An 18,327-nucleotide genomic window follows, 5' to 3' on the forward strand; every position below is an offset into this window, starting at 1 on the left:
AAAATCACACATGCTTTAAAATTAATTATAAACCCCAATCAAAACATCAACAATAAATAAAGCTAATTAAAACACATAAATTTTTACATACATACATTTAGTGTAGTACTATTCACGGTAAATCGAAATATCAAACCCAAAAAGAGAGAGAAAGAAGAAGAAGAAGTACGTGCGGCTCTAATTTGTGCAGAACTTGATAGTACGATGATGAATGGCACTACTACACCTTGTCGACAACATCATCACGAGGCAACTGTATCTGCCTGCAACTTCTTCTCATCACAGGGATAGTATTCCCATTCCAAATCCCCATTAAACGCCTTGCAATGGACAAAGCAAAAGAGCGACAGCACCGCAAACAAGGCAGCGTAACCAACCAATTGCGGAACCACGGCGTCACTCGTCCTGCCTCTGCCTGCCAACACCGAGAACAACGCCGATAAAATCCCCTGCATAATCCCCAACATCGTGATCATCACGAACGCCACGCTCCTCATCCCCGTCACCACACTCCCCTCAACGCCGTATTTCGTTTCTTCTTCTTCTTCTTCTTCTATGACGACGACCTCATAATCCATGAAGCACCACTCCACACACAAGTAGGCGAACAGCAGGGCGAAGAGGATCATCGTCGTGAAAACGAGGGCCGTGAAACATGTGCTGACGGTGGCCTCGATCTCCAACCCCAGCAGTATCATCACATAGAAAGCGAGACCCGCGCAAATTCCCAATGCGGAGAGGATAGCCACGAGGATTATCGAGTAGGCGAGCTTGCAGAGGAGGACAGGGAGGAAGAAGGAGATCAGTAAGGATTTGAGGGATGTATATAGTTTGATGGGGTTTCTGTGGAAGCCACGGAAGATGGTGGTGGTGACGGAGGAGACGAAGGAGATGTTGAATGTGAGGAGAGCTAAGCCGTAGAGGAGTTGGGATTTGTCGAAGACGAAGATGAGATATAGGGTGGCGAAATGGAGGAGGCTGGAGCTGATTATGTACGAGGTTTCGGAGAGAACTCCCCACAGGCTTGACATGATGAGAGAGAGAGATGAATGGAGGAGAGTGCAGGGTGGGTTTGGATATACTATATTATAAGGATGAGCAATGAGGAAATGACCAAGTCCAAGTGTTTATGGTATCACAATTTACGTTTAAATACTTTCAATGGGATTTTCAACTAAAATCTGAATAAGTGATTAGATATATATACTTTTTTACCCTTTATTTAAGAAGCTCGTTGACTTGGGTTTAATTTCTTTTTCTAAATTGCAAATGTATTAACTGTTAAATTAATTTGAATTATATAGTATTTTTTTGTTTTTGTTACCACGTGAATTTAATTCAAATTGCATTTGAAATATTTTATTTTAAGGAACCTTGAATTTAAATAAATAAAACAATAATAATAAATTAAAAATGAAACGAATAGAAAACGAAAAAACTTTAAATTGAGATATACACATGATATACTGTCATTTCCTTCATTTTAACCATATGTATATACAAACTCATTTTAAGTATATCAATTTATGTAATGTCTTACATGCATAACTCTGCTTACAAATGCTAGTATTCAGCAATAAATCTGAAAATCAAACCCAAAAAGATAGGAATAGTAGTAAAATAAAAGTACGTGCGCGGCTCTCATTTCTGCATTAGACAAGTCAACTAACTTGTAGCCAACCAACTCCTAGACTTTGTCAACAAATTTATCACTAGGCAACTTGATCTGCCTTAACTTCATCTCATCACCGGGAAAGTAATCCCATTCCAAATCCTCTAATTCCCCATTAAACGCTTTGCAATTAACAAAGCCAAAGAGCGACAGCAGCGCAAACAAGGCGTCGTAACCAACCAATTGCGAAACCGCGTCGTCACTCATCCTGCCTCTGCCTGCCAAAACCGAATTCAACGCCGATAAAATCCCCTGCACAATCGCCAGCATAGAGATCATCACGAACGCCACGCTCCTCATCTCCGTCACCTGCTCGAGGTCGTATTCTTCATCCATGAAGCACCACTCCACACACAAGTAGGCGAACAGCGCGGCGAAAAGAATCAGCGTCATGACAAGGAGGGCCGTGAAACATGTGGTGGCGGCGGCCTCGATCTCCATCCCTGCAGGAAGTATCATGAGGTAGAAAACGAGAGGCTTGCAAATTGCGAAGGCAGAGAGAATAGCCACGAAGATTATGGAGTAGGCGAGCCTGGTGGATAGGTATAGTTTGAAGGGCTTTGTGTGGAAGCCACAGAAGATGGTGTTGGTGACGGAGGAAACGAAGGAGATGTTGAATATGAGGAGAGCTATGCCGTAGAGGAGTTGGGATTTGTCGAAGAGAGATGTGGGGAAGACGGAGATGAGATATAGGGTGGCGAAATGGAGGAGGTTGGAGCTGATTATGTTGGAGGTGTCGGAGAGAAGTCCCCGATGGCTTGCCATGGGGAAGATAAAAGAGAAAGAGATGAATGGAGGAGGTGAAAAGAAGCTGCAGAAGCTATGAAGAAGAAAGAAGACATGCTAGAGATATATTGGAGAGAGTTTCAATTCTGCAATTTTTCATTGATTCGAATGTTTCAAGACACAATGCTTATATTCTTAATTCGAACAATCTAGAACCTTGCACTAATCTACTTTTTATGCTAAGATAAACATGTTTCACTTTCTTAATCAAAACAGACTCTGCAAGTCCTTTCTCTTCTTTATTCCATTAAGGAACACGTCTCTCCAAGTACAACGGCGGTCCTCCACCTTAGCTGGCGTGCTCGGCTCATTCACAGTTGTAACTCGTGTGAGCTCTCGGATTGGTTCTTTTGGCGCAACGGCCTTTGTCCTTTCTTTTGTCTTATCTATCGCATTGGCTTGTTTATCACGTGCTTCTCGCTTTGTCGCCATACACTGATAACCATGGCCACCAACCTCAGCATTGTACGCAACAGCTTGATCAACTCGTCATGCTGCGACTTGATCAACAGCTTGATCAACTTGGCATGCAACTGCTTGATCAACTTTGTCTGCAATAGCTTGATCAACTCGACATGTAGCGGCTTGATCAACTTGGTCAGCAGCTGCTTGATCCAGCCTCGGCATACAATGTGAGCGCCAGCACACAGCGGCTTGATCAACTTTGTTAGAAGCGGCTTGATCATTTCTTCCAACACACCCCCCAACCCGAGCGAGGCTAACGACACTATACCCAACCTTTCTCTTAGCTTCACAAAGGGTTGACGACTCAATGGCTTAGTGAAAATGTCCGCTACTTGATCTCCCGTAGGAACATGCCTCAACTCAATTTCCTTACTCAGAACTTTGTCTCTAACAAAATGGATGTCCTGCTCAATATGTTTGGTCCTTGCATGAAGCACTGGGTTCGATGCTAAAGCTATAGCACTCATGTTATCTACCCAAATCACTGGACTTCCCTTCTTCTTTATCTTCAACTCACCAAGCATTGAAGATAGCCAGCTCACCTCTGCAGCAACTTGAGCTAGACTTCTGTATTCAGCTTTTGTGCTAGATCTAGCTACCACGGTTTGCTTCTTCACACACCATGACACAAGATTCCTTCCATGATAAGCACAAACACCCGTAGTAGACCTCCTATCATCCAAGTCTGATGCCTAGTCTGAGTTTGAAAAAGCAGAAATGTCACCAGTCGATTTCCTAATATGAATTCTATGATCTAAAGTTCCTGAGAGATATCTCAAGATCCTTTTAACTGTCCTCCAATGTGTGTCCAATGGTTCTGCCATATACTGACTCACTTTGTTTATAGCAAAGTTGATGTCTGGCCTAGTGATTGCAGCATATTGCAAAGATCCAACTATGCTCCTGTAAAATTTTGGATCAGATATAGGTTCCCCAGAATGCTTGCTCAACTCTGAGTTGGAAATCATTGGAGTTGGACAACCTTTAGCTCCTGTCATGTTAGCTTTCTTTAAAAGATCTTTGATGTAGTTAGATTGGCAAAGATGTAGACCTCCATCAGTAGTCTTGACAACTTCAACTCCCAAGAAAAAGCTCACCTCCCCAAGATCTTTTAATGAAAAGCAAGAGTTAAGCTGAGATATCACCTTCTGAATGGAGTCTTGAGAAGTCCCTGCGATGAGCATATCGTCTACATATATAAGCAAGTAGATAACCTCTCGACATCTTTGTCTAATGAACATGGAAGCATCAGATTTACTCTGTGAGAAGCTAAGCTTGATCTGGACAGAATGAACTGTGAAGAACCATGCTCTAGAAGCTTGTTTTAGTCCATAGATTGCTTTGTTGAGTTTGCATACCAAGTGAGAACCCCCTTGTTCAAAACCAACTGGTTGCTTCATGTAGATGTCCGCCTTAAGCTCACCATTAAGAAAGACATTATTCACATCAAGGTGAGTCACTGTCCAGCCGAGAGACATAGCAAGACTAATGATAATTCTGATTGTAGTGGGCTTCACCACAGGGCTGAAAGTATCATTAAAGTCAAAACCAGGCTGTTGAGAGAAGCCTTGAGCCACTAATCTCGCTTTATATCTAGCAATAACACCAGACAAGTGAAGCTTAATCTTGAAAACCCAAGTGCAGCCTATAAGATTCTTGCCTGGAGGAAGTGTTGTTAATATCCAAGTTTTATTGTTAAGAACTGCATTAAATTCACTCAACATAACAGATTTCCAACAGGGTATAAGTAAGGCTTCTAGAGCTAATTTAGAAAGATGAGATGACACAGAAAGAGTGAAAACTCTAGGTTTAAAGATTCCAGATTTTGATCTGGTTGTCATCGAGTGAGTTGCCTGAGTGACTGCTGGAATGATTGGAGGGACATCATGAGGTGAGGAATCAGATGACAGAATATAGGTGATAACTGTGGTGAGGGACTTCTGACAGAATCTGTACCAGATGAGTGATCTGGTGCAACACTTTCTCTATGAGGGGAAACAATAGGTGCAAGGATGGGAGGCAAGGAAGAATGATCACAAGATGATGGTGGTGGAACAACAGTGGAAGTAGGAGATGCAGAATTTTGAAATGGAAAAACAGTTTCATCAAAGATGACATCTCTAGTCACCATGACCTTCCCTTCAGGCAGAAGAACTCTGTATCCTTTGTGAGATGAGCTATATCCTAGGAAAATCCCTTTAACATACCTAAATTGAAGTTTGTGGTTGTTATACATATCTCTGTAATAACACCATGCATCCCCAAAACATAAACAGCCAAAACACCAAAATCTACACCTATGCATTAAACAGCCAAAACATAAAACATAAAATACCTATGTAATAACACCAAAACATAAACAGCCAAAACATAAAACATAAAACTATTTACATCTATGCATTAAACATATCTTTGTAATAACACCATGCATCCCCAGCAACGGCGCCATTTGGAAAGAGGCAGAAGAGACTGATCAAGTTATATGGAAAGATAACCGATCGGGTGGATCAGTTTGCAAATGCCGTTGCGACTTGATCAAGGCGCCTCTCTCTCTCTCAAAATTATTTATAACTCTCGAACATGCAACAGTAAGCGGAAAGTACGGGGTCGATCCCACAAAGAAGCTGGTGCATTGAGTGTGTGTTTAGTGAACAGGTTTTTGGCTGCGGCCACGCTTTAAGTTGGGAGTTTTTAAACTACTGGATTAAGCTAGGCAGAATGTAAACTATCTACTTGATCAAGTGACATATCATGCTGGAAAAAAAAATGAACTGATCAGGTAAGCGACAAACAAAAATAAATGACTTAACTACCTAAGCTTGCTACGAATGTACGAAATACTTTGCCATTCAACATTATGCAAGTTCAAACAATGGATCTGGGAATTTAAAACTGAAACTAAGCTAGAACAGTCGACGAGATTTCCGAAAACAAATAACTTTGATTCAAAACAATATTCAGAACAGAACTTGGAAAGTGCAGAAAACAAACAAGAATGATTTTTCAATTACGTAACAAACACGAAATTTAACTAAGTAACTAGAACTGAATTGTAAGAAAGCGATAAATCCAAAGGTCTTCGGTCAGAAATGAAACGGCGCCGAACAGATCTGGGCTTCTCTGTCGCGCTCCCTTCTGTCGCACTCCTTCTTACTCTCTAGCTAATCATTGCTAACTCTCTAAAAGGAACGAAACAGAAGCTAAAAAGGAAGGAACTAAAGGGCAGGAAGCTCTTTTCTATGGCGATGTGTCCTCTATTTATAGACTCTTCATAAACAGTACAAATTTTATTACTACAAAACTAGTCAAATACTTAATTCAACAACCAGATTAGAACAATTACACTACTAAATAGTACTCGTATATCAAACCCAAAAAAAAACAAAAAAAATAAATACAAGCCAAGTAACTCCTAGACCTTGTCAACAACATATATCTGGCTTAACTTCTTCTCATGAATCGAAAAGTAGTCAAATTCCCCAGAGTCCCCAAACGCCAACACCGTGTTTGCAGCCAACACAAAGAGTGACAGTAGCGTAAACAGGGTAGCGTAAACAACCAATTGCACAACCACCACGTTACTTGTCTTGGCTACTCTGCCGCCCAAAACCGAGAACAACGCCGATAAAATTCCCTGCAGAATCGCCAACATCGTTATCATCACGAATGCCACGCTCCTCATCCCCGTCACCAGAATAGTGCTCCACTTGAAGCCGTATTTCCACTCCACGCAAAAATAGACGAAGAGCACAGCGAACAGGATCATCGTCACGACAACGAGGGCAGCGAAGCATGTGGTGGCGGCCTCGATCTCAAACCCTAGTAGTATCATCACATAGAAAACGAGACCCGTGAAAATTCCAAAGGCGGAGAGAATAGTAACGAAGGTTATAGAGTAGGCGAGGTTGGTGGGGAGGAGAGGGAGGAAGGATGAGAGTAAGGATTTGAGAGATGGAAATAGTTTTCTTTGGGAGGCACAGAAGATGGTGTTGGGGACGGAAGAGACGAAGGAGATGTTGAGTATGAAGAGAGCTAAGCCGTAGAGGAGGTGGTGGGATTTGTGGAATGAGGGGATTAAATGATCAACGGTGGTGTTGGAGGGAGATGGCGGGTTAACCAAAGTGTCAATGACGTGGAAGAGAGAGGTGGGGAAGACGAAGAAGAGATATAGGGTGGCGAAATGGAGGAGGATGGAGCTGATTATGCTTGTGCTTGACATCATGAGAGATGAATGGAGGAGGGTGCTGTGGTGTAGGGATATATAAGGAGGAGCAATGAGGAAATGTTCAAGTCTTGATGGTCAATATATATGTATAATTAAATAGCATGACTTGTATGACATTTTCCATGAATTTAAATGCTTAGTTAACGCGTTCAATAATTTCATCTACTTCTCCTCCATCACCACATTCAATTGGCTTTAGATAATTAATTACTTTTATTCAAAATTGTTATATATTTTATTAAATTAATATTAATACTAAAACCGATTCAATCTTAAAAATCATGTGTACTTTAAAATTAATTAAAAATTAAAACCTCCTTATTCGAATAACTAAATGATTAAATAAGTGATTTATATGGACTACTTTTTTCCTTTATTTAAAAAGTTCGTTGATCACTTGATTGGGGTTTAATCTCTTTTTCTAAATTCCAAACTTACACGATGCTCTCATTTTCCATAACTAACTTAAATACAAAACATGATCCACCACTTCTTTTCTTTTATATAAAAAATATCCACAATTATCTATATTAAATGGAGTAATATAAAAAATATAGCCATTTTTAATTTACGGCATATCTAGCATTTATCACGAGATGCGCAGATTATAATTTTCCAAAAATGAAAATTAAATTTATTAACATCCTAACTTTAGAAGTATGTACTGTCACTGATGTACGTATCCCTAAAATGAAACCAATTACAACACATGAATTTGACATTGAAGAATATTTATGCAATTTCTTGAACCAAATATACTTATCAATTTATAGCAATTAATTTGTTGCAAAACACACATAATTTTTCTTACAAATGCTATTGAACAAGCAAATCGGAAGTCATAATTCCTCATTAATATGGATTATGGAGTATTATCCAGCTGCAACTAGACCTCGTCAACAACATCACGAGGCAACTGGACATAAATCTGCCTCATCTTCACCTCATCCGATTCCCCATTCACCGCTTTGCAATGGATAAACAACACCATGTTTGCAGCCAAGCCGAAGAGCGTCACCACCGTAAACAATACAGCGCAACCAGCCATCTGAATAGCCACGCCGCCGCTGCATCCGCCGTCACTCGTTCTTGCTCCACCCGCCAAATCCAAGAACCGCCACAATATAATCCCCTGCATAAATTCCGGAAGCGCGATGATCACGAACGCCACACGCCTCATCCCTTTGAGGAGAGTGGAGCTCCGCTTCAACGGCGCAAAGCCGTATTTGGATTCTACAACGACGACCGCATCCATCAAGCACCACTCCACCCACAAGTAGAAGTACAGCGAGACGAAAAGGATCATTGCCACGGCCATGATGAAAGGTTTGGTGGTGGGGCCAATCTCCAGCCCTAGAAGTATATTCATGCCAAAGTAGACGACACCGATGCAAAATCCGAAGGCGATGGAAATGGCCACGATGATTACAAAGTAGGCGAGCTTGGTGGCGAGGAGAGGGAGGAATGATGAGAGGATGGATTTGAGTGATGAAGAGATTTTGATGGGGTTTCTGTGGAAGGCATGGAAGATGCTGTGGGTGACAGAGGAGACGGAGATGATGTTGAATATGAGGAGAGCTAAGGTGTAGAGGAGTTTGGGTATGATTTGGTGGGGAGTGAAAGGAGATGTAGATGGCGGCTGAATCAAAGCGTGGATGATGTTGAAGAGAGAGAGGGGTAAGATGAAGAGGAGAGATAGAGCGGCGAAGTGGAGGGAGTTTGAGCTGATTATGCGTGAGGTGTCGGAGAAGACTCTACACAAGCTTAGCCGCATCTGGGTTGACATGATCACTGATGACTGATGTTGTGTGTGAGAGAGAGAGAGGAGATGAATGGAAGGGAGAGTTGTGAGGGAGTGGATACATATTGATGAGCAACGAGGAATACTTCAAAAGTCTTTACGTGTTAATGAGCATTGAGTACTCTGCAATAATTTGACTGGAAAAAAAAAGTCTCACTTTAATTTTGCCGGCCTTAACAATTCTCTCTTTTATGGAGTATATTAGTATGTCATATTTTATTTTATCTAAACTCACTAAAAGTAATTCTTAAAAATTTCATGTAAGACAAACGCTTCAAAGTAATGTAAAACGGAAAGACTAACATCATTATCCTAAGATATTTGCAATTTAAAGGCTGAAAATTGTTAGTATCACATTTCTCGTTTGAATCTGTCTCTCTATTACAATCTCTGGCGTTTTGAATGTATAATTAGTCATTAATTTCCTTTGTGGATGTTGACGTTCACTACAAACAAATAGTACTATCTATCTCCGCAAAATATCCCAAAAGCTGGAATTTTTTTGTTTTGTGCTTGTAGCTCGCTTAACTAGATTTTTGTTTAATTATGTGTAAAATAAACATAGATTACTCTACAATTTTTTTCAAAACTAAGTTTTGGAGAGTTATAATGTTGGGCTAAGGTTAAAGTTAAAGTTAAAGTTGTGTGTCGAAGGAATAATTTTTCACATGCATTAAATTTCATGAATTATGGCTAGCTCTACATGCATTATCCTTTTCTATACCGAATTAAGGGAGAGCTATTGACGAAAATACATAGGTTTAAACATAGAAAAGAATTCCACGAATTATGCCTCTACATATATCCTTTGGTTGCTTTCCTTTTGAATTGCTAACATGAACCAGCCCGACATAATCCCGTGCAGAATCACCAACAGCGTGATCATAAGGAAAAGCACGCGCCTCATCCCCTTCGCCACACTGAAGCTGCATTTGTATTCGACAACGACAACAGCATCCATCAAGCACCACTCCACCCCCAAGTAGACGAGCAGCATGATAACCGGGATCATCGCCTCGAAACCTACTACGGACATGAAAGATTTGGTGGTGGCCTCAATATCCAACCCTAGAAACTGTTGAAAAGTAAAATGCGGAAAATTAAAGAAGAAAAAAAGCTCTATTGACTACATTGTATTAGACTTCAATTATTATTGATACATAGTTCATCCCTATTTATAGGACTAAAGAAGCAAATGCACCGAAAAACTAAACAATTGGAACTATAACACTATTAATGGTACTATATTCCTTGAAACTCTAAAGTGACTCTTTCCAATATTCTTGAGACTCTAATATTCTATTTCCAACACTCCCCCTCAAGTTAAATATCGAGTTTTTCGACAAGAAGAAGGGTGGTGAAATGGAGGGAGTTGGAGCTGATTACTCTCCACATGCTTGGCCTATGGGCTGACATGATGCTGATGAGATAGAGGAGGGGATGAATGGGGTGTGGATATATATTGAAAGAAATGTTCAAAGTCATTTTGTAGAAACAATTTCCATGCAAATACGTGTAATTAATTGCTTCAAATAATTTGAATGGGAATTTCATCTAATTCTCCATCTAGAATCAAGTCCGGTCCACAAATAATTTATCACAATCGACGTATTGGGTATCTATGAAATGTATTCTCACGGTCCCATAAAAATAGACTATTTTTCCCATTTTAGTTCGTTCCATCACTTTTATTTTTGGTAAAAAATTCTAATGAGGTGAGTCAAATTTTTTAATAACAATATTTCATTCATTTTTTTTTCTCAAGATCTCGCTTATAATTTACCATTTGCGCATTAAATAACATTTACTTTTTAGAAAATGGCCCAACACTCTAATTGGAAAGAGAATTGCAGATTTTTTATGGATGGGGGAGTATGTTGAGAAGGCTTTTAATTTGTACATGTTTCTTCTTCTAATCTGTGTCTCTATATGTATAATAGTAATAATACTAGTAACCATTATTATTGGTCATTTCCTATGTAGGCAAATTCGTAGGAAAATTTTGTTTTGAGCTGGTAAGGTTCTTAATTGTGTTGTATATTTAATTACGCGTAAATTATTTATCTACTTTGTGAGTATATAATTGTAGCATTTTTCTGAAAACCATTTTTTTGGCAAGTGAGAATAATATGATGAGCCCGTTCTTTAGGGTCTGTGCTAGAAAGCCCAACTACCACATAATAGATGGATTGAGAATTATTTTGGACTAAAATCAATTTATTTAAGGATAACTTATTGGGTTCAGCATAATAGATGAGCCCATTATTTAGGGTCTGTGCTAGAAAACCCAACAACCATATATTCATTGAATGTAGGGGAGTGAAAATACACAGTTTTTGAAGCATCACTCACACCCCTCTCAAAGCTCACCTGTCACACATGCATATTCAAACCAAGTGTAGATTCAACATATATAATTGTTAACATACATAATTAATTGATAACTTGATCCATTAACGACTCCTAGACCTTGTCAGCAACATCATCTTGAGTCAATTGGACATAAACCTCCCCCAGCTTGTCAAACTTCAATTCTTCCGATTCCCCATTCAACGCTTTGCAATGGATAAACAACACCGCGGTTGCAGCCAGGCCGAAGAGCGTCACCACCGTCGACAACATAGCGTAAACAACCATCTGAATAGCCACGCCGCCGCTGCATCTTGCTGCAGCGCCGCCTGCCAAAACCGAGAACCACCCCGACATAATCCATTGAAGAATCGACAGCACCGCGATGATCTGGAACGCCACGCGCCACATCCCCTTCACGAGACTGGAGCTCCGGTAGAACGGCGCGAAGCCGTACTTGGACTCGACGACGACGATCGCATCCACCAAGCACCACTTCACCCCCAAGTAGACCAACACCGCGACCGACAAAATCATCATCATGAAAACGACGGCCATGAAGGATTTTGCGGTGGGGTCGATCTCCAACCCTGTAACCGTCATACAAAGCAAAACGGCACCAATGCAGATTCCGATGCCGAAGGAAATAGCCACGAAGATTATGAAGTAGGCGAGCTTGGTGAGGAGGAGGGGGAGGAAGGAGGAGAGGATGGATTTGAGGGATGAAGAGAATTTGATGGGGTTTTTGTGGAAGGCATGGAAGATGGAGTGGGTGACGGAGGAGACGGAGAAGAGGTGGAAGATGAGGATGAGTAGGAAGTAGATGAGTAGGGATATGTCGAATGAGGGGATTTGGCCTTGGGAGGTGGAATCGACGGTGGAGAGGAGGCGGCGGTAGTGGGAATTGAAGGGAGATGGAGACGGCGGCTGAATCAAAGTGTGGATGATGTTGAAAAGAGTGATGGGGAAGATGAAGATGAGAGAAAGGGAGGCGAAGTGGAGGGAGTTGGAGCTGATTATGCGTGAGGTGTCGGAGAGGACTCTCCACAGGCTTGGCGGGCTCTGGGCTGACATGATCACTGATGAATCAAAGAGAGTTTGAAGGGGTTTGTGTTTGGGTGGATGTATCATGTACTTATAGTACTCCATTATGTAGTCAATTTGTAGAAATAGTTAACCTCATTTATGTGCCAAATTCAAGCATTGCGCTTAACGTGTCCAATTTTATGTTATGGAAATTTCATGTATTTCTCCGTCACCACTATGGTTCTATTCAATCGCTTTAGATTTAATATAGCCGCCAAACTAGCTAGATTCTCAACTAGTAGTAGTATGATTTATATGTAGGAGCAAATCATCATCATTTTTTTTCCTACTAGCTAAATATATAAATCTTGCAATCTACGTACGTAAGATTAATCAATTGTATTTTGGACATTGTCGATGTTCCCTGTAATTAAACCAATATATATCCGCCAAATTAATTTTCAAGAGAGATGGTTGTAGGGTGGATGTATTGATGAGGAATATATATAGCTTTCAAAGTCAATTGTGTCAATTTCCAAGCAAATTTAATTACGTTAATAATATGAACGGAAATTTTCAACAATCTAGACGTTCCTACGTGGACTTGGAATGGTGTAAATACTGTATCTGTTTTTCATACTAAGTTTGTCAAATTTTGTATACTACTTGAATATTGACAATTCGTATTAAATGTGACATGGTTGACAATATAAATAATAAAATAATCATATTTTTTGCAAGGCATATTGGACCAGACACCCCCAAAACGGGTACAAATAATCCACTAATTCATTTTACCTACATTTTTTTAAGTTGAACAACATAAATGAAACAATGACATCACACCCAAATAAAATAAAATAAAATAAAAATGATACGATGATTGTTGAGACAAGTAGCTAGACCTCATCAACAACATCCAGTGGTGGCAACTGGACATAAACCTGCCCTAACTTGTTCACATCACTCTGCAACTCCAATTCTCCATTAAACTCTCTACAATGGACGAACAACACCGTCTTCGCAGCCACGCCAAAGAGCAACACCACGGTAGACAACGCAGCGTAAACAACCAACCGCACAACCACGCCGCCGCTAATCCCTCCGGCGCAGCCGCCAAAACCCCCTGCATAATGCCGAACGCCAAGACTACGAAGAATGCCACGCGCCTCGCCCCCTTCACGAGGCCAGCGCTCCTCTTGAACGGAGCGCATTTGGACTCGACGACGACGATCGGGTCCATCAGCGACCACTGCACTCCCAAGTAGACGAGCAGCACCAGGAGCAGGATCGCCATCGCGACAGCGACGGCGATGACTGGTTTGCTGGTGGGCTCGATCTCGAAACCTAGAGCCATCAAGCTCATGAGAATGAGAGCCGTGCAGATTCCGAAGGCAATGGAAATAGCCACAATGATTACGAAATAGGAGAGGGAGGAATGATGAGAGGATGGATTTGAGGGAGGATGAGACTTTGATGGGGTTTTTGTGGAAGGCATGGAAGATGGAGTGGGTGAGGGAGGAGATGGAGAAGAGGTTGAAGATGAGGAAGAATAGGAAGTAGAGGAGTTGGGATTTGTTGAAAGAGGGGAGCTGGCCATACTGGGAAGAATTGAAGGGAGATGGAGAAGGGTGCTGAAGCAGAGTGTGGATGATGTTGAAGAGAGGGATGGGGAAGATTAGGAGGAGAGATAGGGTGGCGAAATGGAGGGAGTTGGAGCTGATTATGCGTGAGGTGTCGGAGATAACTTTCCTCAAGCTTGGCTGGATCTGGGCTGACATGATCACTGATGAATCAATAAGAGAAACAGAAAGAGAGAGAGTATGAAGAGGGTGGTGTGGATAGGATCATAGATATGTGCCCACATTATGTAGTAAGTTGGAAGTCATTGTGGTTAATTTGTATAATAATCTGCAGCACCACGTTTAACGCGTCCATTATTAATAAATGGAAGGGAAGTTTCCTACAAGCGGGAAAGTAATATGCTTTTTTAAATTTTACAGATTATAATCTGCAGCAGCACAACACAATGGGATCATAGCACGCAAATTACGACGAGCTAGGCAGTACAAATTTAAATTAACCGCGCGGGTTTCTTTTAACTAGATATATCAATGCATGGTCATGTGCCCACCATATGTAATTCTATCCCATGGAATTCTGTAAATACTACTCCATGAACTATGGACTTGCGACTAGTATATGAATGTATGATTGGGTGATATTTTCCTCTACCTCAGTTATTTATAATGCTGAAAAAGGTTGACATCTGATGGGAGTTTAGCTCTGTGACATACACTAATTACACTATACTATGACATACCTCTGCTTTTTGAGTTAAACTTCCAAACATCATTATGCTATGTTTTAAACTATGTGAAGTTCTCTGCATTTATTTCAAGTTCCACCATCAAAGCCCAAACCCAAGTCTGCAACAACCACTCTCTCGCCAGCCATCATTTGGCGTCTGCATATTTCAATGCTCTTTCACAGTGTATAAAAAAACACTAGGGTGTATCTTAACCAATCAGTGGGGATTAACTCATGTTCTAGTCCATCATGGTGCGGTCTTTCAAATTTAGTGTTTACACAATTTAGTGGGGATTAACTCAAAAGAAATCCCGGGGCCACAAATTTGAAGGTCTTAATTACACAATTTTTTAACAACTATTCCAGGTATCAAGATCGAATGCACACATTTTCGTAGTGCAATCGAGCAAAACATAACGGCCTACAGCACAAACTACATTGTAACTGAATCTAGAACGCAGCAAAATGAAAAATCTAGCACAAACAACGTAAAAACACTATGTCCAGAAACTGAATCAACAGAAGAAGCAATGCTAGGGATATTATGCATTGTCATCGTGCATTTCAAATTCAATAGCGCAAGGGGTCAGCATATTGGAAAAGTTCAAACTCATTATGCTTCATCATTGATATATTCAAACATGCATAATCATTACAAAACTTTCCAGACACATCGAGACAACAATTGTAAATCAGTTCTGAATTATCACCCAATACTACCAGATATGTCTTCATCTGCTTTAATTTTACCCCACTTCTCTTCAACTAAAGTGAAACAAAGGCCAACTAGATGACCAAAGAATCGAAGAACAATTTCATCTAAAGGGCAGAAATCTATTTACTCCCAAAGTATGTAAACTGTAGCCTTGACAAACCTGTGGCAAAAGGTATGTGCTTGTAATGATGCCTTCCTTCTCCACTTACCATTTCGATGAATTAAAGTATCTCTTCAAAGCTATGTCGACTTACTTTAAGCCATCTCCGTTGACAAAACATATTCCATTTGAAGAATAAGCCTCATCACCAAATTTTCATTCTCTTACTAGAGTAAAAACTAAAGCTTTCTTTTCTCTACCACAATACGAGATCAAAATGGATGTTATTGAACCTCACCATTAACCTGAGCTTCCAAAACTGGTTCATTTTCTTCACTTGCTGATTCCAAACGATACGATTTACAGCTGAAGTAGAAAACTGTGCTCATCATCGAGTCGATCATCACCACAAACGAATACATCACCACCAAAAGAGGCCCTTCCCATAACCTAGAAGAGCCATCTCCATAGCTGAGTGTCTTCACCCTATGCTCAAACAGACCCTCCACAAAAGCCATACCTATAGTCGACCCAAGGAATATCAACAGCCCAACTTGCATCTGACCTTTTATCAACGAACTAGAACGGAGCACTGCCTGAGGCCCTGCAACATCCTCAAGAACAGATATCACAATAGCAGTGTTGCAGATGATGATAGCATTGGCAAAAATGATTGAGAAAATTAACCCTACTACCATTGCAGGGTAAAGAATCAAGTCAGATGGGAACCCCGTGATCAAGAATACGCAGCTCACTACAACGAGGAGGACTATGAAGAAAGTGAGGCAACCGGACATTACTAAACACCCCCACAAATATGTGGTGACAATTCGCTTCCAAATCTTGCAGATGAACACATAGAACTTAGAAGCATCAAACTTCTTCCTCGAGTACGTGCAATCGACTGTGTGAACCACAGCCGCCTTTGACAGAAGCAGCAGCGTGACAAACAGGGGGAAGCACATTGCTGCTGAGATCACCATCTCCGCCATTCTGTGGCATGACTGTTTGACGAAAGGCTTGAGAGGGAGTCCACTCAATTTCGCAACTAGCAAGAGGTGAAAGCTCAGCCGCTTCACGAGGGATTGATCGACCAACACGTTCGACAAGAGCACGGCCGAAACAGGGCAGATTAACACTGCCACGATCAACATGAATCCGCCCGAATTGAATCGAAGAATCCAAACAGTTTCTCTCAAAATGTCCAACGCACCCATGGAATGAAATTGGTGATTGGAACGAGTATCATTCACAGACGTCTCCAATTCGAGATTCTCGATATTTATCCCTTGGTTCTCCTCGTGTTTCAATGCGCTCGAGCCAGGCCGCGGGCACAACCCGCTCGAGACTTCCATTTCGACAGTTTTCTCCCTCTCGAAACAACTTTTTGAATAAATCAAGACAGAAATCCCCAAAATTTCTCGGACTAATCGAAGAAACTGAAATGCTGAACAAAATTGGCGATCAGATCTAAATGAATCACGGCGACAGCATACCTCCGAAATCGCACGGTGAATCCTCAATTTCCACGTGAGTTCCACATGTCTTCAACAGCCTAGAAGGAGGCACGCGTTGATTCAATTAATCTGTAACATCAATCAGAGAAAGAGATGAGAGAATATTGATGAGTAAAATCTGAAGTCGGATTGAAGCTCGCGCGAGATGGAGGAAAGTCACGCTAAGAGAGATAGGGAAATCACATTGAAAACGAGAAGACGGTGGTTGATCGATCGAGAGTGTGAAAGAATGAAAATTGAGACTATTTTTGGATTTTGGAGGTGCGGATTTTTGGGGGTGATTCACGTTGTGGAAGAGGGGAACTCAGTTGCCATACTATATTTACACACTTGCACTGTATCTGTAGTAGGGTGGGAAATTATACCGAATATCGTAATACCGGACTTACCGTACCGAAAAAATACCGAAAATACCAATTTTTCGGTATACCGCAGTTTCCGGTACGGTATGATACCGTACCGCAGTGTTTCGGTACGGTAACGGTATCAATTTTTCTATACCGCGGTATACCGAATCCTCGGTATACCGGTATACCACGATATACCGATAGATTATTATATATATATATATATATATATATATATATATATATATTAATATTAAATGTGTTGTAATATATATATTACATTTATATATATTATATTAAAAAATTTAATACATCACTTAATACAATAAAATTAAACATTCAAATGATAATTTATTCAAACAAATTCAAAATTAACCTGAATTATTTTTTTATCAACTCATCCTATTAAATATAATAAACACAATAGCACATAACACCGAAAGAAGATTGAAAATACGATATCGAGAATATGTTTCAACAGAGCACATGTGAAAGAATTTGTATTAACTCACACCATTTAGTATATGATTCTTTGTGTAATGTCATATTCCAAATATACAAAGTAATTAAAATTTTAGTTTTATTCATCGTCTCAATTCATAAAATGTCAATTAAAAATATGTGCAGCTGAAAATTCATCAAATCGTTTAATTAGTGTTTAATTCATTGTATGCTATCTTATTTTATATACTACTTAAATTGAAGGATGAATAAATAGGATACTGATCAGTCATTCTTAATTCTTAAAGAAAAATAAATGTACAATTTAAATTACTAACTAGTGTCACTCCAGTGTGATGCATGGGTCATTTTAATTTCTTCATATTTATTTCATTATGCGAAATAAAAGTTGTGAAATGATAAACAAAAGAATATTCGACATCCTCTTACTTTGGATTATACTTTTTCAATCACATTAACCCCACATAGCCACAAGAGTGCGTTTAAATGCTACCTTTTCTTAAAAATGTCAATACGATCACATTAAAATTTCAACACATATTTGTGTTGACA

The 18,327-nt window shown here is 40.2% G+C and overlaps 3 protein-coding genes across 3 annotated transcripts; all 3 read right to left on the bottom strand.

Moving 5' to 3' along the window:
- Window positions 1–242: 242 nt before the first annotated feature.
- On the bottom strand, window positions 243–1,031 carry LOC121796542. Its single transcript, XM_042195367.1, has one exon. The coding sequence runs from the start codon at window positions 1,029–1,031 to the stop codon at window positions 243–245; it is 789 nt and encodes a 262-aa protein (XP_042051301.1).
- A 7,003-nt stretch (window positions 1,032–8,034) lies between these two features.
- On the bottom strand, window positions 8,035–8,922 carry LOC121796543. Its single transcript, XM_042195368.1, has one exon. It carries the CDS (start codon window positions 8,920–8,922, stop codon window positions 8,035–8,037), a length of 888 nt encoding a protein of 295 aa, XP_042051302.1.
- Window positions 8,923–15,228: 6,306 nt separating this feature from the next.
- LOC121794863 lies at window positions 15,229–17,280 on the bottom strand. Its single transcript, XM_042193225.1, has 2 exons — window positions 17,150–17,280; window positions 15,229–17,035 (listed from the first exon to the last, which is right to left on the bottom strand). The coding sequence occupies exon 2, from the start codon at window positions 16,802–16,804 to the stop codon at window positions 15,734–15,736; it is 1,071 nt and encodes a 356-aa protein (XP_042049159.1). The 5' UTR covers window positions 16,805–17,035; window positions 17,150–17,280; the 3' UTR covers window positions 15,229–15,733.
- Between the last annotated feature and the right edge of the window lie 1,047 nt (window positions 17,281–18,327).

Source organism: Salvia splendens, chromosome 3 (genome assembly GCF_004379255.2).
Source record: "Salvia splendens isolate huo1 chromosome 3, SspV2, whole genome shotgun sequence".
NCBI lineage: Eukaryota > Viridiplantae > Streptophyta > Magnoliopsida > Lamiales > Lamiaceae > Salvia > Salvia splendens.